At 45.4% G+C, this 23,191-nt stretch overlaps 1 protein-coding gene across 2 annotated transcripts in view; it reads left to right on the top strand.

Moving 5' to 3' along the window:
* Positions 1-465: 465 nt before the first annotated feature.
* POLA2 (DNA polymerase alpha 2, accessory subunit) overlaps positions 466-23,191 on the top strand; it is a 36,471-nt gene continuing 13,745 nt past the window's right edge. The window contains exons 1-11 of one of the 2 annotated variants that reach the window (XM_066582882.1): positions 466-688; positions 772-900; positions 2,816-2,937; positions 4,346-4,431; positions 4,516-4,573; positions 6,964-7,073; positions 8,099-8,196; positions 11,142-11,230; positions 12,995-13,150; positions 14,515-14,577; positions 16,842-16,884. In XM_066582882.1, coding sequence (XP_066438979.1) covers positions 819-900; positions 2,816-2,937; positions 4,346-4,431; positions 4,516-4,573; positions 6,964-7,073; positions 8,099-8,196; positions 11,142-11,230; positions 12,995-13,150; positions 14,515-14,577; positions 16,842-16,884 — 907 coding nt within the window. In that variant the 5' untranslated portion in view covers positions 466-688; positions 772-818. Of the gene's footprint in view, positions 689-771; positions 901-2,815; positions 2,938-4,345; positions 4,432-4,515; positions 4,574-6,963; positions 7,074-8,098; positions 8,296-11,141; positions 11,231-12,994; positions 13,151-14,514; positions 14,578-16,841; positions 16,885-23,191 lie in introns of both variants that reach the window. The other variant, XM_066582881.1, reaches the window with a different exon arrangement.

Raw genomic sequence — 23,191 nt, 5'->3', positions numbered from 1 at the left:
GCGAGACGTACAACTCTCGCATGAATATGAACCCCATTTTAAATGGCGTCATCCACTTGTCGCAAGTGCCATGCGGTTCTCCATTGAAAACACTCCACCGCGGCCGACAGCGTTCTAAACGCCTCATATCCACGGAGAAATGGCGTTCCCAAGCGCTATCTCAGGCCGAGTTGCACCGCCCGTCATCGCGCTCGCCCGGGTGATGTTACCCTCATGCAGTTGGGAGTAATTTACCACAGATACAACTTCTATTATGTTAATACGTGGAAACCTCCTTTAATGGTTCTTTTTCCGCACTGCCCGCACTCCTCCTTAGCTCCACCGTCTCACTTCCATGTGAATGCCTTTTTATACACGACGTCAGCGGCAGCTCAGTGACCACGCCTGGAGGCGTCCTAAGATCTCGCCGCTGATTGGCCGCCTGTCAGCCCCTCGCGCTAGTTACGGCTCGCGCCATTGCTTTGTATGTCAGAGCGCGGGAATTTTCTCTCTGCCGGGATCGAGTAAAGCGCGCTACCGTATTGTTGGCTGTATGAGCGCAATTACCGGGAGTCTCTGGAGAAGCAAGCTGCCTCGGCTAGAGAGTCCCTGCTAATGGCCGCCGGCCTCCCGGCATCAGAGCTCCTCTAGCGCCGCCTAATGCGTCCTCGTTGATCCCGGCTCCCCGCGCTGAGGCCTTACCGCCCGGGTATGGTTGTGTGTTTGTACAGCCGCCACCATGAGGTCCTCTGGGGATTTCTCGGGTTAATATCCTTGTTATTGTATTCTCAGGCTCGTCTGGAAGCTGCTGCCCCCCGTGGGCCCTCAGTGGTGGCAGCATGGCGGTGTCCGTGACGAAGATCCGGGAGGAGCTCGCCGTCTTCGATGTGGTGTTTGAAGATGGCGATGTGACGGATAAACGTAAGGGTTACCCGTCTCCGCAGCGTCGCACACGTTCCGCATGTTCTACGCCAGCGAGTTACGAGCGTCCTGCGCCGCTCTACAGAGCTGACCGCGGAGCAGCATAGATGTCTTACATGAGACCCAGGGTGGGGCTGTCCGTGATCCGCTCGTGCGCCGCTCTGCTCGGGGGGCGTTCCGCTCGTGCGCCGCTCTGCTCGGGGGGCATTCTGCTCGCGCTCCGCTTTGCTCGCACGGTGTTCTCACTGGCGGATTTGATGCAGGTTTTCTGCAAGAGAAAAGTCTACGTCAATCCACCCCATCTGGCGCTGACCTGATCCGCGCCCGGCGGCGGCCCCTGAACTGAAGGTGTGACATTAGCTGCAGATCCGCAACCAATGCGCGCAGGCGTGTTCACACGGGCAGGTTTACAGTCAGACAACTGGTTGGTGTTTGAAAAATCGCTGCGATTCTTGTTCAAGATTCGCTTGTTATTCTCTATGGGAGGGTTAAAAACGGATGGCGCTATTCATAAGGTGTGTAACCGTTGGGACCGCAGGACAAAAAAATGCATGAAAATCTCATGAAAATGGTCACTGACCAAAATCGCACGCGCGACTGGTGTGCCAGGAGGCTGCGTTTGCACCGCGCGACTGGTGTGCCAGGAGGCTGCGTTTGCACCGCGCGACTGGTGTGCCAGGAGGCTGCGTTTGCACCGCGCGACTGGTGTGCCAGGAGGCTGCGTTTGCACCGCGCGACTGGTGTGCCAGGAGGCTGCGTTTGCACCGCGCGACTGGTGTGACAGGAGGCTGCGTTCGCATGACCAAACTTTTTATTGCACCCCCTCCTTTCTTGACGAGCCTCTACTGCAAATCCATAGCATATCTGCGGTGTGAGAACCTACCCCACAGCCACCTACACACCTATTATCCGTCAGACATCCGTGTGGTCACTGCGGTTTCTGAGTTGGCTTGTATTTGACCATCCTGTCCCTCCGCACGCGGATTAGCAGAGCCCAGTGGGGCTAATCAGTATGCCGATCTCTGTGGGAAAGGGGATCCACTCCGGAATCTCATTATATTCAATAGGGTCGTAGAAAGTAGTGGATTTCCGTTCTCTGGCATCCATATCTAGATAACGCCATAACTAGAGGCGTAGGTAGCACAGTGGATGTGATGTGGGATCTGTCCATAGGGCTCGCTCATACAGCCGTATTTCAGTTCAGTCCGTGAAATGCACAGTGTTTTCACAGACCGAACCTCTGTATTCCCTGCATATTCTGTGTTTGTTTGTTTTTTTTTCTTTATGCTCCTGTTCACTACATTTTTTTTTCTTTATGCATCAAAAAAAAAAAAAAAAAAGTCCCGAATTTATTTAGGCCCAATACGCACAGCTGGATTTGCATTGCAGAATCCGGAGCAAATGCCCACATCAGAAATCGATTGCAATTTTGCGCTCACATGGGGAAAATCGCAGCATCCTCTATTTTAAACCGGGTTCTGTGCAGTTGGCTTCCATTGAAGTCAATGGAAGCCGCCCGACCCGCGGCCCATCCGGAGTTGACATTGTGAATAGGTCGTGGGGAGCCGTGTTATCACCTAGTGATGGATTTAAATAAATCTGTACTGTGCATGACCAACAGCGAGCCGCCGCAGTCATCCGCAATACAGATAATCCAAGGTACGTGCGGTCGCCGACCAGAGAATCCGACCTGTTCCTCTGCCACCGGCCTTACTTTTTTTTCAAGCTGGGTCTTGGCTTGCAACTTGGCACTTGGAAGGAGAGTCCGCTGCTCCCTTCAGTTTGCTGGGTCTGCTGATGCGGTTGGAGTATGGTGTTAGGGGAAGAATCTCTGCTATCTAATCTGTATCACAACCTCCTTCAGTAATTGAGGCCTACAACTGTGGAAAATATGGCTCTTCTCTTTTGTCTCCAGTGGTGGAACTTTGTTCTGTTCATCGGCTGAAAGAAGAGGAGATGGTCCATGAATGGATGGCTTTCAGTACTACCAGGAACTTACCGCTCACTGTCGGCAATCTCTGTACTCTGGAGCACGAAGTAAGTAGAGATTTCTTCTAGCTACATGTGGTGTGTTATTTTTTTTTTTTTTTTATTCTAATCCACCAATGTGAGAGATTTGTATTTATTGGTTTTCTTCAAAGTCCTATTCCTGTCTCCTCACAGTTGAAAAATGGATTTGAGTCCAAAAGTGAGTACCATATTCTCCGGCGTATAAGAGGACCCCCAATTTTCGTCTTATATGCCAGGAATACGCTGTAGAAAAAAAATCAATACTCGCCTACCGCAGCGCTGCTGCAGGCTGTCCTTCCCTCCTCCATGCCGCCAGAACATTGCTTTCTGGATGTGGGGCTTGAATGCCGCGCCTCCAAAAAGCGAATGCTCTGATTGGCTAACGCAGCGCTGGCTTTCATTGGCTGACGCCGCGCTAAGTTAGCCAATCAGAGCATTAGCTTTCTGGAGGCAGGGAGTTTAAGCCCCGCATCCAGAAAGCAATGCTCTGTCGGCGTGGAGGAAGGAGCGACAGCCTGCAGCAGCACCTTGGGAGGTGAGGATTGATTTTTCCACCCCAGCTTATTCCCGGCATATAAGACGACTCCCGACTTTAGACAAGATTTTTCAGGGTTAAAAAGTCGTCTTATATGCCGGAAAATACGTTTTTTTGGGTTTTTTTTAAAGATGCTTTTCCTGCAATGTATGGATGAGACTATAAACCATCTCTTGAGATGTGCTAGTGGAGTAGATCTGCACTTCCAAGTCTGAGAGAACCATACAGCAGCCTGTGCTCATTGGGTCCCAACTCAGACTTTTACACAAAATCCACACAATGTTAATTTGAAATCTGCAGCATAAAAATCCATGTCATGAAAACGGCGAATGTGGCAGCCCATCAAATGAATGGGACACATAAGCAGATTTTGGTGCGGATTCTGCGCTAAAATTTGTAATGTGAACAAATCTTTAGGGTTATGAGAAGAAATAAAAACTGCCTCAAAGACTATGGGTGGGCAGGGGGCATCCATATATGCAACAGGGTATTAGTGGATTTAGTTTTTGTTTGATGTTTGCACGTACACCTTATGGTCCTTCTACGCGGGACGAGCTGTCGGGCAAACAATGGCTGATAGACTGTCCCAGCAATACTCATTTCTGTGCTTCTACACAGGAACAAGCATCGCTGACTGCGCTGCCTGAATGGAGCGGGCTGGGGATTGTTCCCGCCTGCCTCCATTCACAGTAAGCATTCTAAGTGAGCGGCTGCTGTTTGCGCTGAACGATATGTCGTTCAGTTTTATGTATGCAGACACTGAACAGCCAACGAGAAGTGAGACTCCCCGTTCGTCGTTTAGTTGGTGCATGCGTTTACACTAAGCGATTATCGCTCAGATTCCCCAATCTTCAGTGTAGAAGCACCTTTACTATAAATATTACTGTTCTTTTCTTTTAGGTTCTCAATAGGAAGAATTCAAGACGTCCTAATTTGAAAAAGGAAAAACATTGTGGCAATAGGGACTTCAACAGCATTCAAGAGCTGTATCCTTTTTATTATCTGTCTATTTGATAAACATTACAGCATGCATTATACCATAACTGTTTCATGACCTTAGCTTATTCAAGTATCGAGGTGGAGACGGAAGAGGAAAACCTACTTGACTCCTATTCCACTCCTGCAAAAGTAAGTATGACGAGTAGTTGTGCGTTTTCACACACGCAGAAAAGTTCTCATCAGTCTTCTATAGGAACCTAAGTTTGGAGTTGAGGTAGATCTACACATTTTAGACAATGTAAATGCTGTCTCTCTGTGACAGAAGACCATAGCGGAGTAAGCGTTTGGGGCATTGGTGTCTGCCATGCCTGCATGTATGATATAAATACAACCGTGAAGAATTCGTTATACTGCTAGATGTATTCTCTATAAATCTATCCAGGGTTTTTGCAACTTCTGTGTCATTGGGGGACACAGCGAAGACCTCGGGTTATAGCTCCTGCCGGAGGAGGACACTAAAGGCCCATTTAGATGGGACGAATGTCGGGCAAACTATGCCCGACACTCGTCACCGCACATACATGCTCCTGTGCTGTGAAGGGGGAATCTCAGAAAAGAGAAACAGCGGGTTCTCCCTAAGCATCAGGTGGGTGCTGTGTCCCCCAATGAACATCTGAGAAATTGATTTTACAGGGAGTAACGAAAAAAAATCCTGGTTTTCGCAACCAAAATTTCACTTGTGAAGGAAACGTCATCCAGCTTCAGAACGTACGTTTTGGCGTTTGTTATATAGGAACGATAAAAATCAATCCATGTAGAGTGATGTAAGATGTGTAACGCTAACCTGCTCTGCACTGATTTATGCTCTGTTCACTTCAGCTATGCGTTCAATATAACTGCATAGCACACAGATGCATGTGTTGCCCATTGTAACAAAATATGCTACTCCCTCTTGGCCATGCGAATGCACCCTTAGGCCTTAGTCAGACGGGCGTTTTTTCGCGCGATTTGCGGATCGCATGACGGATGCGCATCCGCAAATCGCGTGACCGGTGCGCGCAAGTCGCCCGAAAATCTGCTCCTAGCAGCGTTTCATTAGAAACGGGTCGGAGCTGTCCAGCGCATTGCATTCAATGGAGACGGCAATACAGCCGTCTCCATTGAAAGCAATGCGCTGCGGGTGTATACTCACCTTCTGCCGGCAGCCCGAGCTCCGCGCGGCTGTCCTGCAGTGGGTGTGAAGGGGGTGTGAGTCAGACCTGCCCCCTGATTGGCTCAGCGCTGAGCCAATCAGAGGCATGCCTCACTCACACCCATTCATGAATTCATGAATGGATGTGAGTCAGACCTGCCCCCTGATTGGCTCAGCGCTGAGCCAATCAGAGGCATGCCTCACTCACACCCATTCATGAATTCATGAATGGATGTGAGTCAGACCTGCCCCTGATTGGCTCAGCGCTGAGAGGCAGCAGTCACTCACCCATTCATGAATTCATGAATGGGTTTGTGAGTGTTTTCAGCCTCTGATTGGTCAGGGCTGTGACCAATCAGAGGCAGATCATTCAGCAGGCGGGGATTTTAAAGCCCCGCCGGCTGAATAGTGCCAAGAAGCAGTTCAGGAGAACTGACAGCGGCCGCGGCTGGACTCCGGCTGCAGCGGAAAGGTGAGTATACAATTTTTTAAAATTTTAACACATTTTAGGATGAATTGCCGGGAAGGGCTTATATATTTAACCCCTTCCCGACAATTCACCCCGCGCACGCCGGAAGCCCATTGCTTTCAATGGAGAGGCTGTATTGCCGCTCCATTGAATTCAATGGGCAAACATCGTTCTTCTCTGCCACAGCTGTTACAGCTGTGGCAGAGAAGAATGATTTGTCTTCTATATGTTCTCAATGGGGTCGGCGCTGCTGCCGCCGGCCCCATTGAGCGCATATACAGAAGAGAACAGGAATCGCAAATAGGTGCGATCTGCGTATTTTTTTTTTTTTGTTTGTTTTTTTTTTTTGGTTCTATAATTTATCGGACGAGCGCATAAAAAGCGCTCATGTGTCCGATACCATTGCAAAGCAATGGTTTTATAAAATCGCCGGACGCATGCGCAAATCGCGGCTAAAAACGCCCGTCTGACTAAGGCCTTACATGTCAAAAGTTAGTTGAAAGTGAAGCTACTGTTTTTTTTTTTTAAATTTAGATCTAATTAATCTGAAACCATAAAATGGTACTTACCTGTGTTCAGTCCTGGCAATGCTGCTCCACGATTCTCTTGGCCTGTGTTGATAGAGGGTGACTGCTGCCTGCCAGTCAGAGTTCACCATTCCGAACATCTGGCATCGTGGCGCCCAGGATGTCAATGCTGATGACAGGGGGAGGGGGGGGGGGTGATTGCCAGACAGCGGTCACCTGACTTTTACTGTCAACACAGACCGGAAGTATTGCGGGGCTGCAGCGCTGTTTCGCCAGGGCTGAGGACGGGTAAGTACCGTTTGCTTTATTGTGTTAAATCATTTGGATCTAATTTTAAAAGGCTCCACTTTATCAGACAACCCCTTTACATTAATGTTATTACTTCCTTCAGGGATCCCAGAAACGCAATTTATCAACACCTGAAAACCCACAATCAAAGCGTGTTCCTTCTATGGCTCGGAGCCCCCATCTTCTTTTTTCACCAGCCAGCTTCTCACCCAGGTATGTCTCTCTCCTCTTTTTTTTTGTTCAGCTAAAAGCCAAGCAACTGTGATTGTCAGCTGCTGCTTGTACACAGGACAACTACTGCCTGATTTTGCTGTTTACAGTGATGATTCCGGTTATAATTGCCCCTTTTTGATGGTACCTTTTAAAAGCAAGAATGTGCAAAAATAGAGAAGAAGAAAAAATAATAAATAAGAAAGAGAAAATGCGACATTGTCTGGTAGATCACTAAAACTGGTCACCACCAGGAAAACTGTATTTATAACTTTTCAGGTTCATTTAGAACTTGGAAAGGGCTCAGGAGGAGGAGGCTAGTGGAGGAATCTCGTAAAGAATAAGACATAGCAGGTTTCATGCTCCAAGACGTGGGACTGTATTGCTCAAGGGGATGGGAATGTAAAATTATGAAGCACACAATATATGTACAGTTACATCATACCTGGCTCCTCGGGGATGCCCCAATGATGTAACTGTCCAAATATGGAGTAGAAGTGACATTGAGGTGTTGTCAGATGTTGGCCAGGTCATTTACCACCATGCTGGAGAGAGCGAAGAAAAGAAGTGTGAACATACCCTAAGGCTCCATTCACACGGGGCAGTTTGGTTGCAATAAAAATCGCACCAAAAAGTGCATTGGTGAAACCATTTGTGTTTTTACTATGTTTGTAGTAAAATGTCGCAAAAAATGCACGCAATTTTGCCAATTCCCTTTGGTGCGTCTTTTTTTTAATTTTTTTTTTATTGCAACCGAACTGCCCCATGTGAATGGAGCCTGACTGAGGTGACCCAATGTAGAGTTCTAACAGAAGATGCTCCAGAAGTGTCATTTCAGGGTTTAATGCAGTTTATTGAACCAGACTGCTCCTCTTTCAGACTTGGGACATTAGCATATAATATACAATAAGGTAGAAAAGTGTCAGATTCAGGAACTTAGGAGTTGGGAAAATTGTGTCACACTTATTAAGGCACATCAAATATACTATCCTGCTTATTGCATGCTTTTTCAATTTTCCCTTCATTAGTGCCACCCCATCACAGAAGTATAGCTCTCGCTCAAACCGTGGTGAAGTGGTGACCTCTTTGGGAGAAGTGCAGGGAACATCATGGAGTGGTGGAAATGGCAAGTATACTAAAGTAGAACCCATAACCTTACAAGATGAGGAGTCGCTTACTAAATCATACAAGTTCATGTTTCAGAAGCTGATGGACATCCGAGATGGTAAGTGTTCAAATGTAGAAATAAGTTGTTCAGACCATTATAGCTATAGTTACTTGCCTTGCATCAGTAGACTCTGGCTGTAGATGTTGGACTGATGTCTGCAGACCACGATCAGTTTTGACTACCCAGTTACATGCCTGTTGTTTCAGTGTGGTGAGATCAGCATTGGCATGTGTGTCTGGCAATCAATTATCTCCAGGGGAAACCATGTCAGCAGATGTTGGGGGAACTGTCTGGCATCAACATTAACTAATTAGATTGTTATTGGATCCTGCTGTACTCGATTGTGTCTTGTCGATAGAATCTAATATCTAGCCCAGGTTTATTTCTGGCCTCCTAGTACAAATGGATGGTGCCATTTATGTGCAGGGTATGCAAAAAGTGCCTCTACATGTACACCAGGCTTGTTAACACCAAAATTGCCCCGAAACACCCCAGTTCAACACCCTCATTAAAATCTGACTGTTTATTGAACTAAATTAAAATTCTAAGTGGCATAGGAATTGAAAATACAAACCCTTGCTTAGCAACCTGGTCGCTAAGCCATTTATAATATATATCGTTCAACGCTGCGGCAATATGCTGCATACTGTGTCTTATAGGAACCCCCTTCCATATGCCTCTTTTTGCTCAAACATGCAGACCTGGCGATGTTATTTAGGCAGACTCATTAGTCTGCAGCAGTGACCTGCTTGATATCTTATATAGCTACTAGCTAGTTAGGAGATCTCTATAAAGCCCAGTATACAGCAGATTGCAGCAGCACGAAATAATATCGATGGCTTAGTGCTCCAAGGTTTGCTAGGCAGGTATTTGTGGTTTTAATTCCTATGCCATTTAGTATTTTTAATTTAGTTAGATTTTAATGAGATTATTCACCCGGGGTGTTTCTTGCCCTTTAACTGAAGCAATCAATGCCAGTCAGCAGCTGCAAAAGCAAATAGTCTTGGCGAGCATTAAAAGAGGTATAGGGACGAGAACATTATTCTCCCACTATATGACGCACTTGTCAGGCCCCACATGGAATACTGCGTACAATTCTGGACACCGGAGCTCAGGAAAGATGTTACAGTGCTGGAGGGGGTTAAAAGAAGGGCAACTAAACTAATACATAGAATGGGTATTCCATTCCTCCCAAAGAAATTAGGATTATTCACCCTGGAAAAAAGACTGTTAAGGGGCGACCAAATAACTATGTATAAATACGTGAGGGGACAATACAAGGACCTCTCCCATGATCTGTTTATACCTAGGACTGCGACTGTAACAATAGGGCGTCCGATACGTCTGGAGGAAAGAAGGTTTCCTTACAAACATAGAAGGGGGTTCTTTACTGTAAGAGCAGTGAGACTGGAACTCTCTGCCTGAGGATGTGGTGATGGCAAAATCCATAGAGCGGAAGGATATTACAGGATATAAATTTTAGGTTAATTGTTAATCCGGGTATACAGGCAGGTAGGAACTGTTAGGGGTTGATCCAGGGAACAGTCTGATTGCCTTTATGGAGTCAGGAAGGGACTAGATGTCATTGAGAGAGCAATGACACTACAGGATATAGACATTAGGTGACCAGTGGGGTTGATGATCTCAATTGTTGATCCAGGGATCACTCTGGCTGCCATTATGGAGTCAGGAAGGAAATTTTTTCCCCTCCAAATGAGCTAAATTGGCTTGTTGGGTGTTTTTTTTTTTTGGGGGGGGGGGTCTTTTTGCCTTCCTCTGGACCAACAAGGGGTGGGTTAAAACAGGCTGAACTAATCACTGTCTTTACATCCCCAGAGGACTCCCTTAAGGCAATCGCCGGTAGCAACCAGGCAGCATCATTGTCTTCATTCAGCCTAACATACTATGTAGGCCTCATGTCCATGGGCACGCACCAATTCCAAGTGCAGACATCTGCAGCAGAATCCTCCTGTGCTCGCAGACACAGATTTAAAAAAAAAAAAAAGGCAGTTTCTTACCTCTCCAGATCTAGTGCAAGTCCCCTCTGTGCTAGCCGGATCTTCTTTCTTCAGCACAGTAGATGCGTCCGGGCGCGACAGCCATCCTGCCTGTCACAGTGCACTTTTTTCTATTTTATTTTAAATGTTTTTATTTATCTTCATCTCCTGCTTCCCCATGGATCGGCGGCACGTCTGCAGTGTCAGCTGTGAGTCTGCCATAGATCGGATGGCTTCCATTGACTTCAATGGAAGCTGTCCCTGCGGGATCCACAGAAAGATGGAGCATGCTGCGTTTTTGTTCACCCCCCCCCCCTCCCCCACGTGCGATCCGTACGCCGAGAAGAAAAGAAAATGACATCCGCAGGTATTTAAATATCTGCAGATGCCCAATGATAGTGTATGGGCATACTGACCTGAGGGTTATCTACGCAGATTTCACAATTCAGTTATGCCCGTGGACATGAGGCCTTAGGCAATTTTAGTGTTCATTTATGTGCAGAGCGGGCAGGTCTTGATACATGTAGTTTGTCTTTCTATTACATTAGTGTGCACAAGCCCTACAGCTCAAAACAACCTCCAGATTGTATAGAGCAGTAATATTGCATCCACGGATGCCTATGGGGCTTGCTATATACATCTGTATGCCTCAAATGTAATACAAAGATATACCAAAGTCGTGTGTTTTTAATCTTCTGTTGAAGTTCATATTGAACTGTCAGGGAAATAAAAGTGCTGATCAGATAGTGTATTAGAGAATAATTCCATAAGACATTAGGCAGCACACGCATGCCCACAAGCCTGTAGTTGGGAGTCACAGGGACTTAGTTTCACTATACAGCCTCCTGCACATACCCCTGCATGTTCTGCCCCTCACGGTCTTTATACTTGTGTGCTCTCGTATAGCTGTGGGCAGTAAAATTGAAGAGCTCGGTGAAGCCCTGAAGAATCACTTCCATATTGAAGAGTTTACATCTGTGTCTTTCCCAGCTCAGGTAAGTTTGTAGCTGCATTATGTTCCCATTACAGGAGTATTATCCACACTGACTAGTTTTGCTGCCTAAAAAGTGGCTTCAAAAAGTTTGTTTAACCCTATACGCTCCGTGACATAAGTTATGTCATATAGGTTGAAGGCTTGTATGGAGGGGTTCGATCCCGCTCCCTACAATGCGGGTGCTGACTTTCACCACTATTAACCCTTTAATTGGTGCCGTTAATTCTAAAAGCGGCATTTAAATGCCTCGATTGGTGTTTGAGGGTCCCGAACGGCCACCTGCGATTAGATCATATGGCTGCCGTGGCACCCGGGGTCCTTCTAAAAGGCCCCCAGGGCTGCCATTGTAGATTGCTTATCAAGCCAGCAAGTATGGTTTGATAGACTGCCTGTCAGATCATGGTATATTGTAATACTATGGTATTACCTGCAGGAGCGATCAAACCATCGCACGTTCATGTTCCCTATGGGGAACTAAAATAGAAAAGTAAAAATCAGTTTTAAATTTTATTATTAAATAGTTTAACAAACAAAAACCTTTCCCATATTAATATTAATAAAAAAAACTAAAAACCTTTTTGTATCGCATTACTTACCTTGTACGGTAAACTTCATCGGAAAAAAAACAATAGTGTCAGAACTGCACCTTATGTACTCCAATACAAACTGCAAGACCTCCCCTTCAGAGAAAAAACGATAACTAGATTGATGGAGAAATAAAGTTGTAGTTGTCAGATGGCCACAGAAAATAATTCCATTTTTTTCCTAAGATTTTCTTTTCTTTTTAAAAGTAGGACCAAAAAAAACTATAAATTTATCGTTGTAATCGTACCGACCCATAGAATATAGCTGTCATTTTTGCTGCAGTGTGTACGCCGTAGAAACAAGCCCTACCCCCCCCCCCCCCAAAGATAGTGTAGTAATTTCACTTAGGTTTTTTTTTTTTCTACATTTTTTAATTACATTTTATGTTCTATTAAATAGCACCATTGAAAAATACATCTCTTCCCACAAAACAAGCCCTAGTATCTACGTTGCTAAATGAATAAAGCCCCATTTACACTGGTAGATGATCGCTCAAAAGTCGCTCAAACGACTATTTTGGGTGATCATCTTTGCATACTTTATAGTAGCAAGTAGCTGCTATAGAATATACAAGCGGAGCGGGACACAACTGCGGCCTCTAATAGAAGAATACAGCTGTTTTGCATAAGCAGACATCTGTAGTGTTCTCAGTGCTTACAGACCGTGCCCCGCTGTGAATTCACAGCGGGACAGAGGCACAGAGAATCTTAGCGCAGCCGGCTGATAACTGCCTGCTCCACTGATAACAGCTGATTGCTTATTTCTAGCAAGCTAGAATTCAGTGATCAATCACGAAAACTCCTTGATGTCCCTGCATTTAGACAGAACGAGAATCGCTCAAAAGACGGCCTTGAGCGATTCTCATTGTGTCTAAAAGGGCCTTAAAAGTTATGATTTTTTTTTATTTTTTTTTTTAATGTGGGTAGGAAAAAACAGCATTGAAAGGAAAGTGGGGGAGGGTCGTGTCATTAAGGTGTTAGAAGAGAGAAAAAAGATCATGAACAAGAGGAATTTTTTAAATGTAATTTATTACATTGCCCTTCTTCCTCTGGCATTTAGCTGTGCCACAATGCAAACTGTTTCTCCATACTATCCTGTGTGCTGTTGGGGAGGCATAGTGCATCTCCTACCACATATTACGTGCGATGCTGTTCTGTAACCCTTTTTTGTCTTCCTTTAGGAGACTGTGACGGTTCTTGGACAGATTGGATGTGACAGCAATGGGAAGTTGAACTCCAAATCTGTTGTTCTTGAGGGAGATCGGGAGCATTCTTCAGGAATGCAGGTTCCAGTAGACGTGTCAGAGCTGAAGGAATATTCATTGTTTCCTGGGCAGGTATTGAACTCAAATTATTATTGTTATAAAGTCTTTATTGCGAAATCCGAACACCTTCAAGGGTGCGTTCACACGTTGCGAAATGCTGCAGATTTGTTGCAGAATTTCTACAGCGGATCTGCAGCAAAATTGCAGGTTAGAATCAGGCTGCGGTCACACGGGAAGGAAATCTCGCGGAACGTCCGTCCTGGCAACGCACGGAAGTTCTGTTAGATTTCCGCAGCTTGAAGTCCTGCGGGTTTTCAAGTGGCTTATTCCACTGCAGCCAGCACTTCTTCATAGGGAGGAGAGATGGCCGCAGCGGAAATGGCGATAAAGGTGACATGCCGCAGCTTTGAATTCTGCGCGGCCTGTCAGTTTCATCGTGGCTTGGACGCAGCAGCTTCTCAGCAAATCTCGTCCACTTTGCTGCTTCATACCGGGATAAAAACTGCTGACGGAATTTCCGTGCAGAAAGTCTGCACGGAAACTCCGTGGCAATTCTGCCCTGTGTTAACCCAGCCCTGCAGTACAGTTACAGCAGAAAATCCACAAGCGGATTTTTTTTTTTTTCTCTGCATGTGAACAGGATTTGCTTTCATCCCATTCATTTTTACAGTAAACGTTTCGGGCAATAAAATTGCACAAAAACGTAGACTTATGAAACCCATGCTTTTCAACGGGTTCCTTCACATTTGTGATTTCACTCGTGATTTTGCATGGGGAAAAAAATTGCGGCATGTCTTAACTTTCGCGTTTTTTTTAGAATTTCCCTTATGGAGCCTTTGTTGAACTTACGATTTTCATGCTATGTGTTTTTTAACAATAGAATGGCATATTATCTTTCTTGTGACAGAATCACAAGCGGCATTGATTTGCCAGAAAATGTGCGCTGACGCTCAATCGTGTGACCAAAGACACGGATTTGTCGCGATATTGCGGTCGTCCGTGTGAAACTACCCTAAGTCATAAAATATTTGCCCCTTTTTGTTTGTTGCAGACAAATAAGCAGAAACTTTGACCAGTTTTCTATTGGAATATTTGTTTGCAAGACTTTCATACAAGTTAGGGTGCTTTAACACTTGCGATTGCAATATCGCTGTTTTTTTTTTTTGTTTGTTTGTTTTTTCTTTAACGCAACTGTCAATAGGATTTTTTAATGTTACAAATGCATAGCACGAAAATCATAAAGCACAAACTTGAGATTTTTGTGTGGTGCGTTTTTTAACATTTAGAAAGTCCCATTGACATTTGCATTTAAAAAAGCATAGCGATATCGCGATCGCCATTGTGCAGGAGCCCTAAATGGCCAATTCTAATAAGACTGTGCTAATTATCCATGCATCTTTCTGTGCTGTCGGCCTCTAAGTTTTTCTCTATTTCAGGTTGTGGTGATGGAAGGGACTAACAGCACTGGAAGAAAATTTGTTGCCTCCAAACTGTATGAGGTATGTGGCTACTAGGGCTTTCATAACTTACTAGTTCCCTGATCTTTTTCTTGTGTTGCTCTGGAAATGGTTTGTAGTCTTAGAAAAAGTTATAATTCAGGCAAGATCACAAAACCAAATTGTAAGGTAATGGAATACCCACCATGCACGCTGGCTATCTTGTCAGGATCACTTCTGTTGTACAGAGGCATAATCCGCATTATATGATTCTATAAAAAATATATACGTAATAAAATTGATTAAGCTAAAAATAATCAATTTACTTTCGTTCCTGCTTTTTCCCGTGAGCGCAAGACTTGTTTTTCTTTTTTCCTCCCTTGAATGATTCTATAAGTGTTAACTAAGAGGAATCAAGAAACAAACTATTCCTGCAAGGCTCTTTTCACACGGTGTGTTATAAATCAAGCACTTGTTCTGTCCTATGTTCCGTCCTCCATGCAAAAAACTGCATGAAGGTGGATTATGGATGGCTCCGTAGGGGAGATTATGTGACCACAGCACTTTTCTGTCCAGTGCGAAACACTAACAGGGACGGGATTAATGTGAAATGAAGACCAAAGATCGGTCTCATGCATATACTTCTACTCTGTCTTGGGCTCCGTCACCCTGCAGTTTTCTGCATGCATAATGGAAGCGGCGTTAAATTTTATGAAGTATAGTCTGAAAAGACTCTGAAAGATGATCTTTGCCTGTAAAAGGGCCTTTAAACGATTGAAAGATTTAGCAATCTATTTGCATAAACTGTTAATGGCTATTAACACTTTATCATCTTCATTTGCATGTAAAAGGACCTCAGAAGTTGTTTGCAAAGCCCAGCATGTGTTTAAACACACTCCCAGCTGTGCAAACAGCTGCCAGCACATTCATTTGTTGTCCCCCAGGGTGCCAGCAGATTGTATTGTTCTTCTCCTGGTTAGTGTACACAGGCCACTGGGAGAGCATCATGCAATCCTCACATTTTGAAAGATGAGTGAAATGCATTCAAATGGAATATATTTGCCCATTCTTTCAGCAGCTGACTGATGGATTTTAAGTTGAACTAAAATGCATTGTTCAAATGAAAAATGCACGATCCCCGCGTTTACATGTCACTATTATCGCTCATTTTTAGCCATTTGGACACATTTCGAGCAATAATCGTTGCGTGTAAAAGGGCCTAAAGAAGATGATCCTATCCAATTCTGTTGTCTTCCTGTTGTGTATGGGGAGAAATCTGACAACGAGGGGACTTTACATATGATAAATTTGTTGGGGTCTTCCACCAGAGCTGGCCATTTTACTAGGATTAAAGGGGTTGTCCCGCGAAACAAAGTTGGGGTATACACTTCTGTATGGCCATATTAATGCACTTTGTAATGTACATTGTGCATTAATTATGAGCCATACAGAAGTTATTCACTTACCTGTTCCGTTGCTGGCGTCCCCGTCTCCATGGTGCCGTCTAATTTTCAGCGTCTAATCGCCCGATTAGACGTGCTTGCGCAGTCCGGTCTTCTCCGTGTTGAATTGGGCTGCTCGTGCTGGAGACCTGCTCCTCGTAGCTCCGCCCTGTCACGTGTGCCGATTCCAGCCAATCAGGAGGCTGGAATCGGCAATGGACCGCACAGAAGACCTGCGGTCCACCGAGGGTGAAGATCCCGGCGGCCATCTTCGCAAGGTAGGTAAGAAGTCACCGGAGCGCGGGGATTCGGGTAAGTACTATCCGTTTTTTTTTTTCAACACATGCATCGGGTTGTCCCGCGCCGAAACGGGTTGTTTTTTTTTTCAATAGCCCCCCCGTTCGGCGCGGGACAACCCCTTTAAGAAGGGTAGTCTGACACACACAAGCGCTGTTTAAATTGAGCAATTAAGTGAACGAGCCAACGAGGATTTTTATGCTGCATACTATAGACAATGAGTGAAACCTGAACAATTATTCTTCATAGTTCACTTTTAGGCCTTATGATTCTCATTCACTTTCGCTCGTTTGAACCTTTTATGCTTCTCCTTCCTGCTGGATCAGTTACCGGCTTTGGCTCCATTTTTGTTTTTTTTTCCCCAGAAAAGTTGTATAAAAACCCCCTTTGTAATAAAATGCACACATACATGAGGGCATCATGAGGCAGCGGACAGGCTCCCTCTTAGATCCTCTTTGTATGTGCAGTGCACTGAAATCGACTAAGCTTTAAAACGATGATAAAAAGATATGTATTTCTCTTTTATATCTTTTTCATAGCTTTTATGTAAGTTTATAACTGACACTTTTTAATCTCCTTGTTCTTTAGGGAATCCCACTTCCTTTCTACCAACCAAGCATTGATTCTGAAGGTAGGTCATAAGAACTGTACTAGATGAAATTGGTCTGATAGTGGTGTAGCTGCACAAACCAGAGCAGATCGTTATGGATGGCCTGTTCACATTGAGTTTGCAGCATACGTCGGGATGATCTTGTGGCATATATCTCCGATTGATGCCACTGTAGAAATATGCATGGGGTGACACCCTTTACCCATTGACTCCAAGTTGGGATTTTTTTTATATAGAATGCCTCTGGATGGAATTGTATAGTTTACTACACTATTTTAGTCAGTTAATGTTTTCGGGTTTTTTTTCCCCAATGCATGCCTCCCTGATGGAGGCCGGAAGCATATACTTTTTGGCCTGTGTTCGGGTGAAAGGAGATCTATGTCTGTTTAATGTGTACATTGGGAGCTTTCCTGATGTGCTTGTTAAACGTTTACTGCAGACACTGTGTAAACACACCTTGTACATAGGTTGAAAAAAAGAGACATGCCCGGACAGTCTTTCATTTCACATATCTGCTAGTCCAGAGACCATTTTGCCACAAGGGGGGCAAAAAGCCTTCCTGATCCTACACATCAGTTGAATAATATGGCTGAACTGATTAAAACCTCCTTCTTCCATCTTCGAGCGACTCTCCTGTCTTGGACAAACAAAGGTGGCTACACTACCTCTGTGCCTACTTGATGCCCACTGTGCATTGGTAGTCTAAGGCACTAAACACTGCTCTGACTGGCATGTGGACAGCACTGGCCAGTCAAAGCAGCAAGTAGTGCCTTGTGGGCCATTAACGTATAACGATTATCACTCAGAACGCCTTTGAGTGATGATCGTGCAGAGTAAATGCAAAAAGAATCGCTCCCTATCAGTTTTTATGCTGACTGAACGATTGCTGGTTTCTCATTCCGTGTGAACGCTCCCCTGTCAGCACTGAGGGAGAAGCCCATAATCCAGCGCTATGTCCTTCTGTCTGAAGGCTCTGTACGAGCGCTAATGACCCTAGCAGTGACGTCAGCGATCGTACAGTTGTTTAGCCGACTGTCCCGTGTAAAAGGGCCACAATGCAGACTGAATTCCTGTTTTAAGTTCTTCAAATTTGTTGTAGCACTAGACATGGGTTGTAATTGGTCACATCTGTATCAGACACAGTATGAGGCTTGCCGTCTGATCTCTGCATTCAGACGCACACCAGGGTGTTTCCTGATACTCCGGTCCGATTCTCTGACAGCGATTGTGATTGGACTGGACTGGAGGGGTCAGACTGAAGAATGGTGATTACTGACGCATTTACTGATTCATACTCTAGCAGGGCTGGTCATAAAGTGTGACATGGTGTGACTGTTCCTGTTATGAGCATTTTCCATTCACTGTTCAAGTGAATATAGTCTATTGTTCCCTGTTATCAGGTGTTCTTTAATCATTGGCAGGATGTCCAAGAAAATACCAGTGCTGTCATGACAAAGGTGTGTCATAGACTTATGTTGAAGGAGTGATGACCAGTAATACATCAGATGTTGCTTTATCGTATTCTGCTGTACGGTCTCCTACTTTTATTCTGTCTGATCACTCTAGTTTCTTTAGTAATTGAACCGTTAAGCTGCGATTAATCAACCAGCTTGGCACCTTTAACCCCCTTCCTGCCCTGCACAGTATATTTACAGCGCAGTGCGAAGGCTAACGCAAATGACTACAGTGCTCCAATCCTGGACATTTTAACCCCTTATAGAGGTCCTTACATATAGTAATTTTTTCCTTATATTAATCGTACGGACTACCACACGGCGGATGGGGCAAAATTTAAACTTAAAAAAAAATATTTTTTTTACATTCTCCCCATAAAAATTTAATAAAGGTTAAGGCCCATTTACACGGGACGAATGTTGGGCAAACGATGCCCGACACTCATCCCTGTGTGTACTCGCTCTCGTGCTGCTGCACAAGAGCGAGTATTGTTGGCTCACAGCAGGGGGCTGGGACGGCAGGAGGAGATTTCTCTCCTCGCTCCCCCCGCCCCTCTTCATTTACTTAACATAGCTGCTGCTCAGTACTAAACGGCTGCTGTTTGAGCTAAACACTGATCGCTCAGTGTAAATGACAGCCGTTCAGTACTGAGTGGCCACTAGGTTTAGTGAATGGAGAGGGGGGGGGGGGGGCGGAGTGAGGAGTGAAATCTCCTGCAACCGCCCGCTGTGAGCCAGGAATACTCGCTCCTGTTCAGCAGCACGGGAGCGAGTATGTGCAGGAACGAGTGTCGGCCATTTGCCCAACATTCGTCCCGTGTAAATGGGCCTTTACTAATTAACTCTTAAGTACCCCAAATGGTGCCTTTTGAAAACTAAAACTTGTCCTGCAAAAAACAAGCCTTCATACAACAACATTAGAGGGGATTGGAGGATTTCGGAATGTCGTGAGAAAACAGCTGTGTCCTTAAAGGGGTTGTCCCGCGGCAGCAAGTGGGTCTATACACTTCTGTATGGCCATATTAATGCACTTTGTAATGTACATTGTGCATTAATGATGAGCCATACAGAAGTTATAAAAAGTTTTTCACTTACCTGCTCCGTTGCTAGTGTCCTCGTCTCCATGGTTGCCATCTAATTTTCGCCGTCTAATGGCCAAATTAGACGTGCTTGCGCAGTCCGGGTCTTCTGCTCTTCTCAATGGGGCTCGGTGTAGCTCCGTGTAGCTCCACCCCGTCACGTGCCGATTCCAGCCAATCAGGAGGCTGGAATCGGCAATGGACCGCACAGAAGCCCTGCGGTCCACGGAGGGAGAAGATGCCGGCGGCCATCTTCAGCCGGTAAGTATGAAGTCACCGGAGCGCGGGGATTCAGGTAAGCGCTGTGTGGATTTTTCTTTAGGTCCCTGCATCGGGGTTGTCTCGCGCCGAACGGGGGGGGGGGGTTGAAAAAAAAAAAAACCCCGTTTCGGCGCGGGACAACCCCTTTAAGGGCTCCTTCATTTTTGACCCACAGAATGAAGGGAGAAGTTTATGCTGCCTCGGGAAAATCATAACAGAAAAACCTAGAAACGTCACCGTTGTTTTTTGGATTTTGTTCCATCTCCGAGAAAAAAAAATTGCTGCATGTTCTATCTTTCCGCTTTTTTTTTTTTATCTCCCATGTTTCCCTATGAAGCCTCCTTTTTATCGCATCAGAAAGCACAAACTTACTTATTTTCGTGCGATGCGTTAACAAAGTCCTTTTAACATTCGCGGCAAAATTGCAGGAAAAAAACGTGAGAAAATCACAAGTGGCAGCGGTGTTTTTGTGAGAAAAAGGCGCTGACGCTCAAAAATTGTGAGACAAAAAGTTGCAATATCACCATCGCCAGTGTGAAGGAGCCGTAACTGTGACCGGAACCTCCTAATCCTCTGCAGTAACTGTGAGGATGGCTTGTGTCGCCCTCTAGAGGTGGTGTGGTAGACTCCATCATACAGGAATTATGCTGACTGAACAACTGACTCTTTGAAAACCAAGTCAATATAAGGAGGTCAGAATGGGATCACATGACCCACCTGAAGAAATAATTACACTGGACAACAAAAGTGCACTTAACCATGTCGAGAAAGGGAAAAAATTTCAAACCGCCCTAATTTTGGGTTGAGATATCAAAGTGCTTAATCACGTGAACGGATTCTTTTCCCTAGTCTCTTGTACTCCTTTTCTGCAGCGTCTCTTGTCACAGTCTAACAGTAGTCTGCCAGCAGAGAAGCTTTCCATGTTCGATATATGCTGATGGAATCGCTCTCCATGTTTGTCACTCACAAATGGGCGACATCTCAGAGCCAAGAGCTAACCCAAAATTTTCAATGTCATTCTCGTTTCTTCCATGATTAAATGATTAAGAAATACCGGGGTCCCCCCCCCCCCCCCTTCCAAATCGGAAAGCTTTTCCCTCTTGACCAGTGTTCTCTTTCTTGAAGAAGAAATATCTATAAGCTGTGATACCGTATCTTACTGCTCAGCAGGCTGTAGTCCCACAGGCATTTTTATGTCATGGGGGTGGAGGGAGGTACAAAATCTGCACGTGTGAATGAATCCTTAGGCACTTTCACACTTGCATATTTTGGTCAGTACTTTGCTTTGGTAAGTCAAAACTGAGAGTGGATCTAAAACACAGAAGAGGTGCAGATATTTATATTAGCAGACGACCCCACCAGGTGTGAACACTCTCATGCAAGAGGTGCTTATGGGGAATCCACGACATTTTACTGTAAGGCTGGGTTCACACGGGGCGGATTTGCCGTGGAAATTCCGTGCGGAATTTCGCCGCGGCAAATCTGCATGTGGCCACTAATCCCGGGATTAGCCAGCCATGTGGACGAGATTTCTCAGAAATATCGTCCACATGGGACGGCTAAGCCGGTGGATTTGCCGACCGCAGCAGGTCGTCATTTTTTTTTTTCCGCTGCGGCCGTGCGCTCCTCTATGGGAGCGCCGGCCGCAGTGGAAGAGCGAGCGGCTTGGCCGCTTCAAAGACGCCGCGGGTTTTGCAGCAGCGGTTCTCCCGGCGGAAATCTCACGGTTTTTCGCTGCGGCCAAACTGCGAGATTTCCGCTGAGAATCCGCCCTGTGAGGACCCAGCCTAAGGGCCCTTTTACACATAACGGGTGTCTGGCAGACTATGCTCAACACTCCTTGCTGTGATGCTCCCTCTACACAGGAGCGAGGATTGTTGACAGAGCGGCCAGCAGGGGGCGCTCTCCTCCGCTTCTCATCATTCACTGTAAGCAGTGGACGCTCAGTACAGAACGATGTGGTGGCCAGATTTTAAGCTGCTTTTAAAAGTGAACGACTGGACGATTCGTGTTCAGTTTCAGCATGCAGTTACACGGGACGATTATCCTTCAAAACCCCACGGGAGAACGATAATCGTTGTGTGTGAAAAAGGGCCTTAACCGTGAAGTGCATGAGATTATATCGTCTCTCAGCTGAACGGACCCGCAGTGCGGATTTTACCGTTTGCAATGTAAAGGATGAAATCTGCTGCAAATCCACAGCTTTTCCACAATCCGCAGAAAATCTGCAGCGGCCTCGTGTGCAGAACCCTCTACTTTGTTCTCTCTTCCTGACTGTGGACTACAAATGCTGATGCAAAGTATTGCTGTGAAGGGTTATGAGGGTCACTGGTGAGGTGCTGCTATTTGGCAACCGTAGAAGTTTATGGAGCTCTACTATTCCACTTTCATGAATAATTTCTACCTACATCATGCAGGGACTCTTGTTTTTTTTTTCGTATTGCGCTGTGTTGGAACCTGTATTGCATCTAGGGGAGAATAACCTGTGCGGAGCCCCATGCAACTGCACACGGCGTGCCTACAGCTTCATAGCAGGAATCCCAGAGACTCCGCTTACAGCGCTGTCATCTGCGTCCTTCGTGTCGGGGAATTATTTTTGTGTCGTGAACCTTGCTAAATTTTAAAGGGGAAAGGCAGCGGCTCCTGAGAGAACTGTTGTAAAGAGTGTATGCGTATATTAATAAAGTGACACGAAGATATATCTATATCTTTTTTTTTTTGGGTTTGTTTTTAAGCAAACACATATTTGCATATTTAGGGTCTTTCCATTTCTGGAAGCCATTTACACGGGACAATTATCGCTCCAAATTCGCTCGAACGAAAATGATCGATGATCGTTTAGTGTAACGCAAAACATTTGACTATTCATTACTGCTTTCGTTCAGTCTGCCTAAATACCATTGTTGGATCGGGGGCTTCTCGCTGCGTGTAAACGCTCCCCGCGCTGCACTTCACATAGAACGTGAAGAGTGTTTGAGAAGCCTGCGATCCAACGGTGATCTGCCTGTCTAAGCACTCTGCACAAGCGTTAACCTACCGGTGACATCCGCGTTCCCACAGTCATTTTAGATGACTGTTGTCTGGACACAATAATGGGATTAACTCTTAACATGCAATGTAAAACGACTAATTAGAAGTCAAAAGAAGCTAATTATGCAAATTTGTATTAAAGTGCAAATACAGACAGATTCTCAGGCGTGGAGCAGGAAATAGAAAAGTTGGCCATAGAAAATAATGTCAAAAGTCCGTTTTAGTACTAATAAACTAATATGTGTGAAGATCAGCGAATCCTTTGTTCTCCTGGGAGACCAGCCACCAGCGGGGGTTTTCTGGCAAAGGCTTAAAGGGCTCATTTGGGACTAAAGGCCCATTTACACGTAACGCTTGTCACTCAACATTTGCTCAAATGAAGGAAAGTGAGCAAAGGATTTATTGTTTGAACGGGCTAACGATGTCAGCGCTGGCTCAGGCAGCGTGTTTATACAGGAGACACATCTTTGGCTCGTTCATGCAAGAAATCGTTCAGTCATCCTC

The sequence above is a fragment of the Eleutherodactylus coqui genome, chromosome 11 (assembly GCF_035609145.1).
Source record: "Eleutherodactylus coqui strain aEleCoq1 chromosome 11, aEleCoq1.hap1, whole genome shotgun sequence".
Taxonomy (NCBI): domain Eukaryota; kingdom Metazoa; phylum Chordata; class Amphibia; order Anura; family Eleutherodactylidae; genus Eleutherodactylus; species Eleutherodactylus coqui.
Note: the sequence above shows the minus strand (reverse complement) of the source record. Positions and strands in the feature narration are given on the sequence as shown.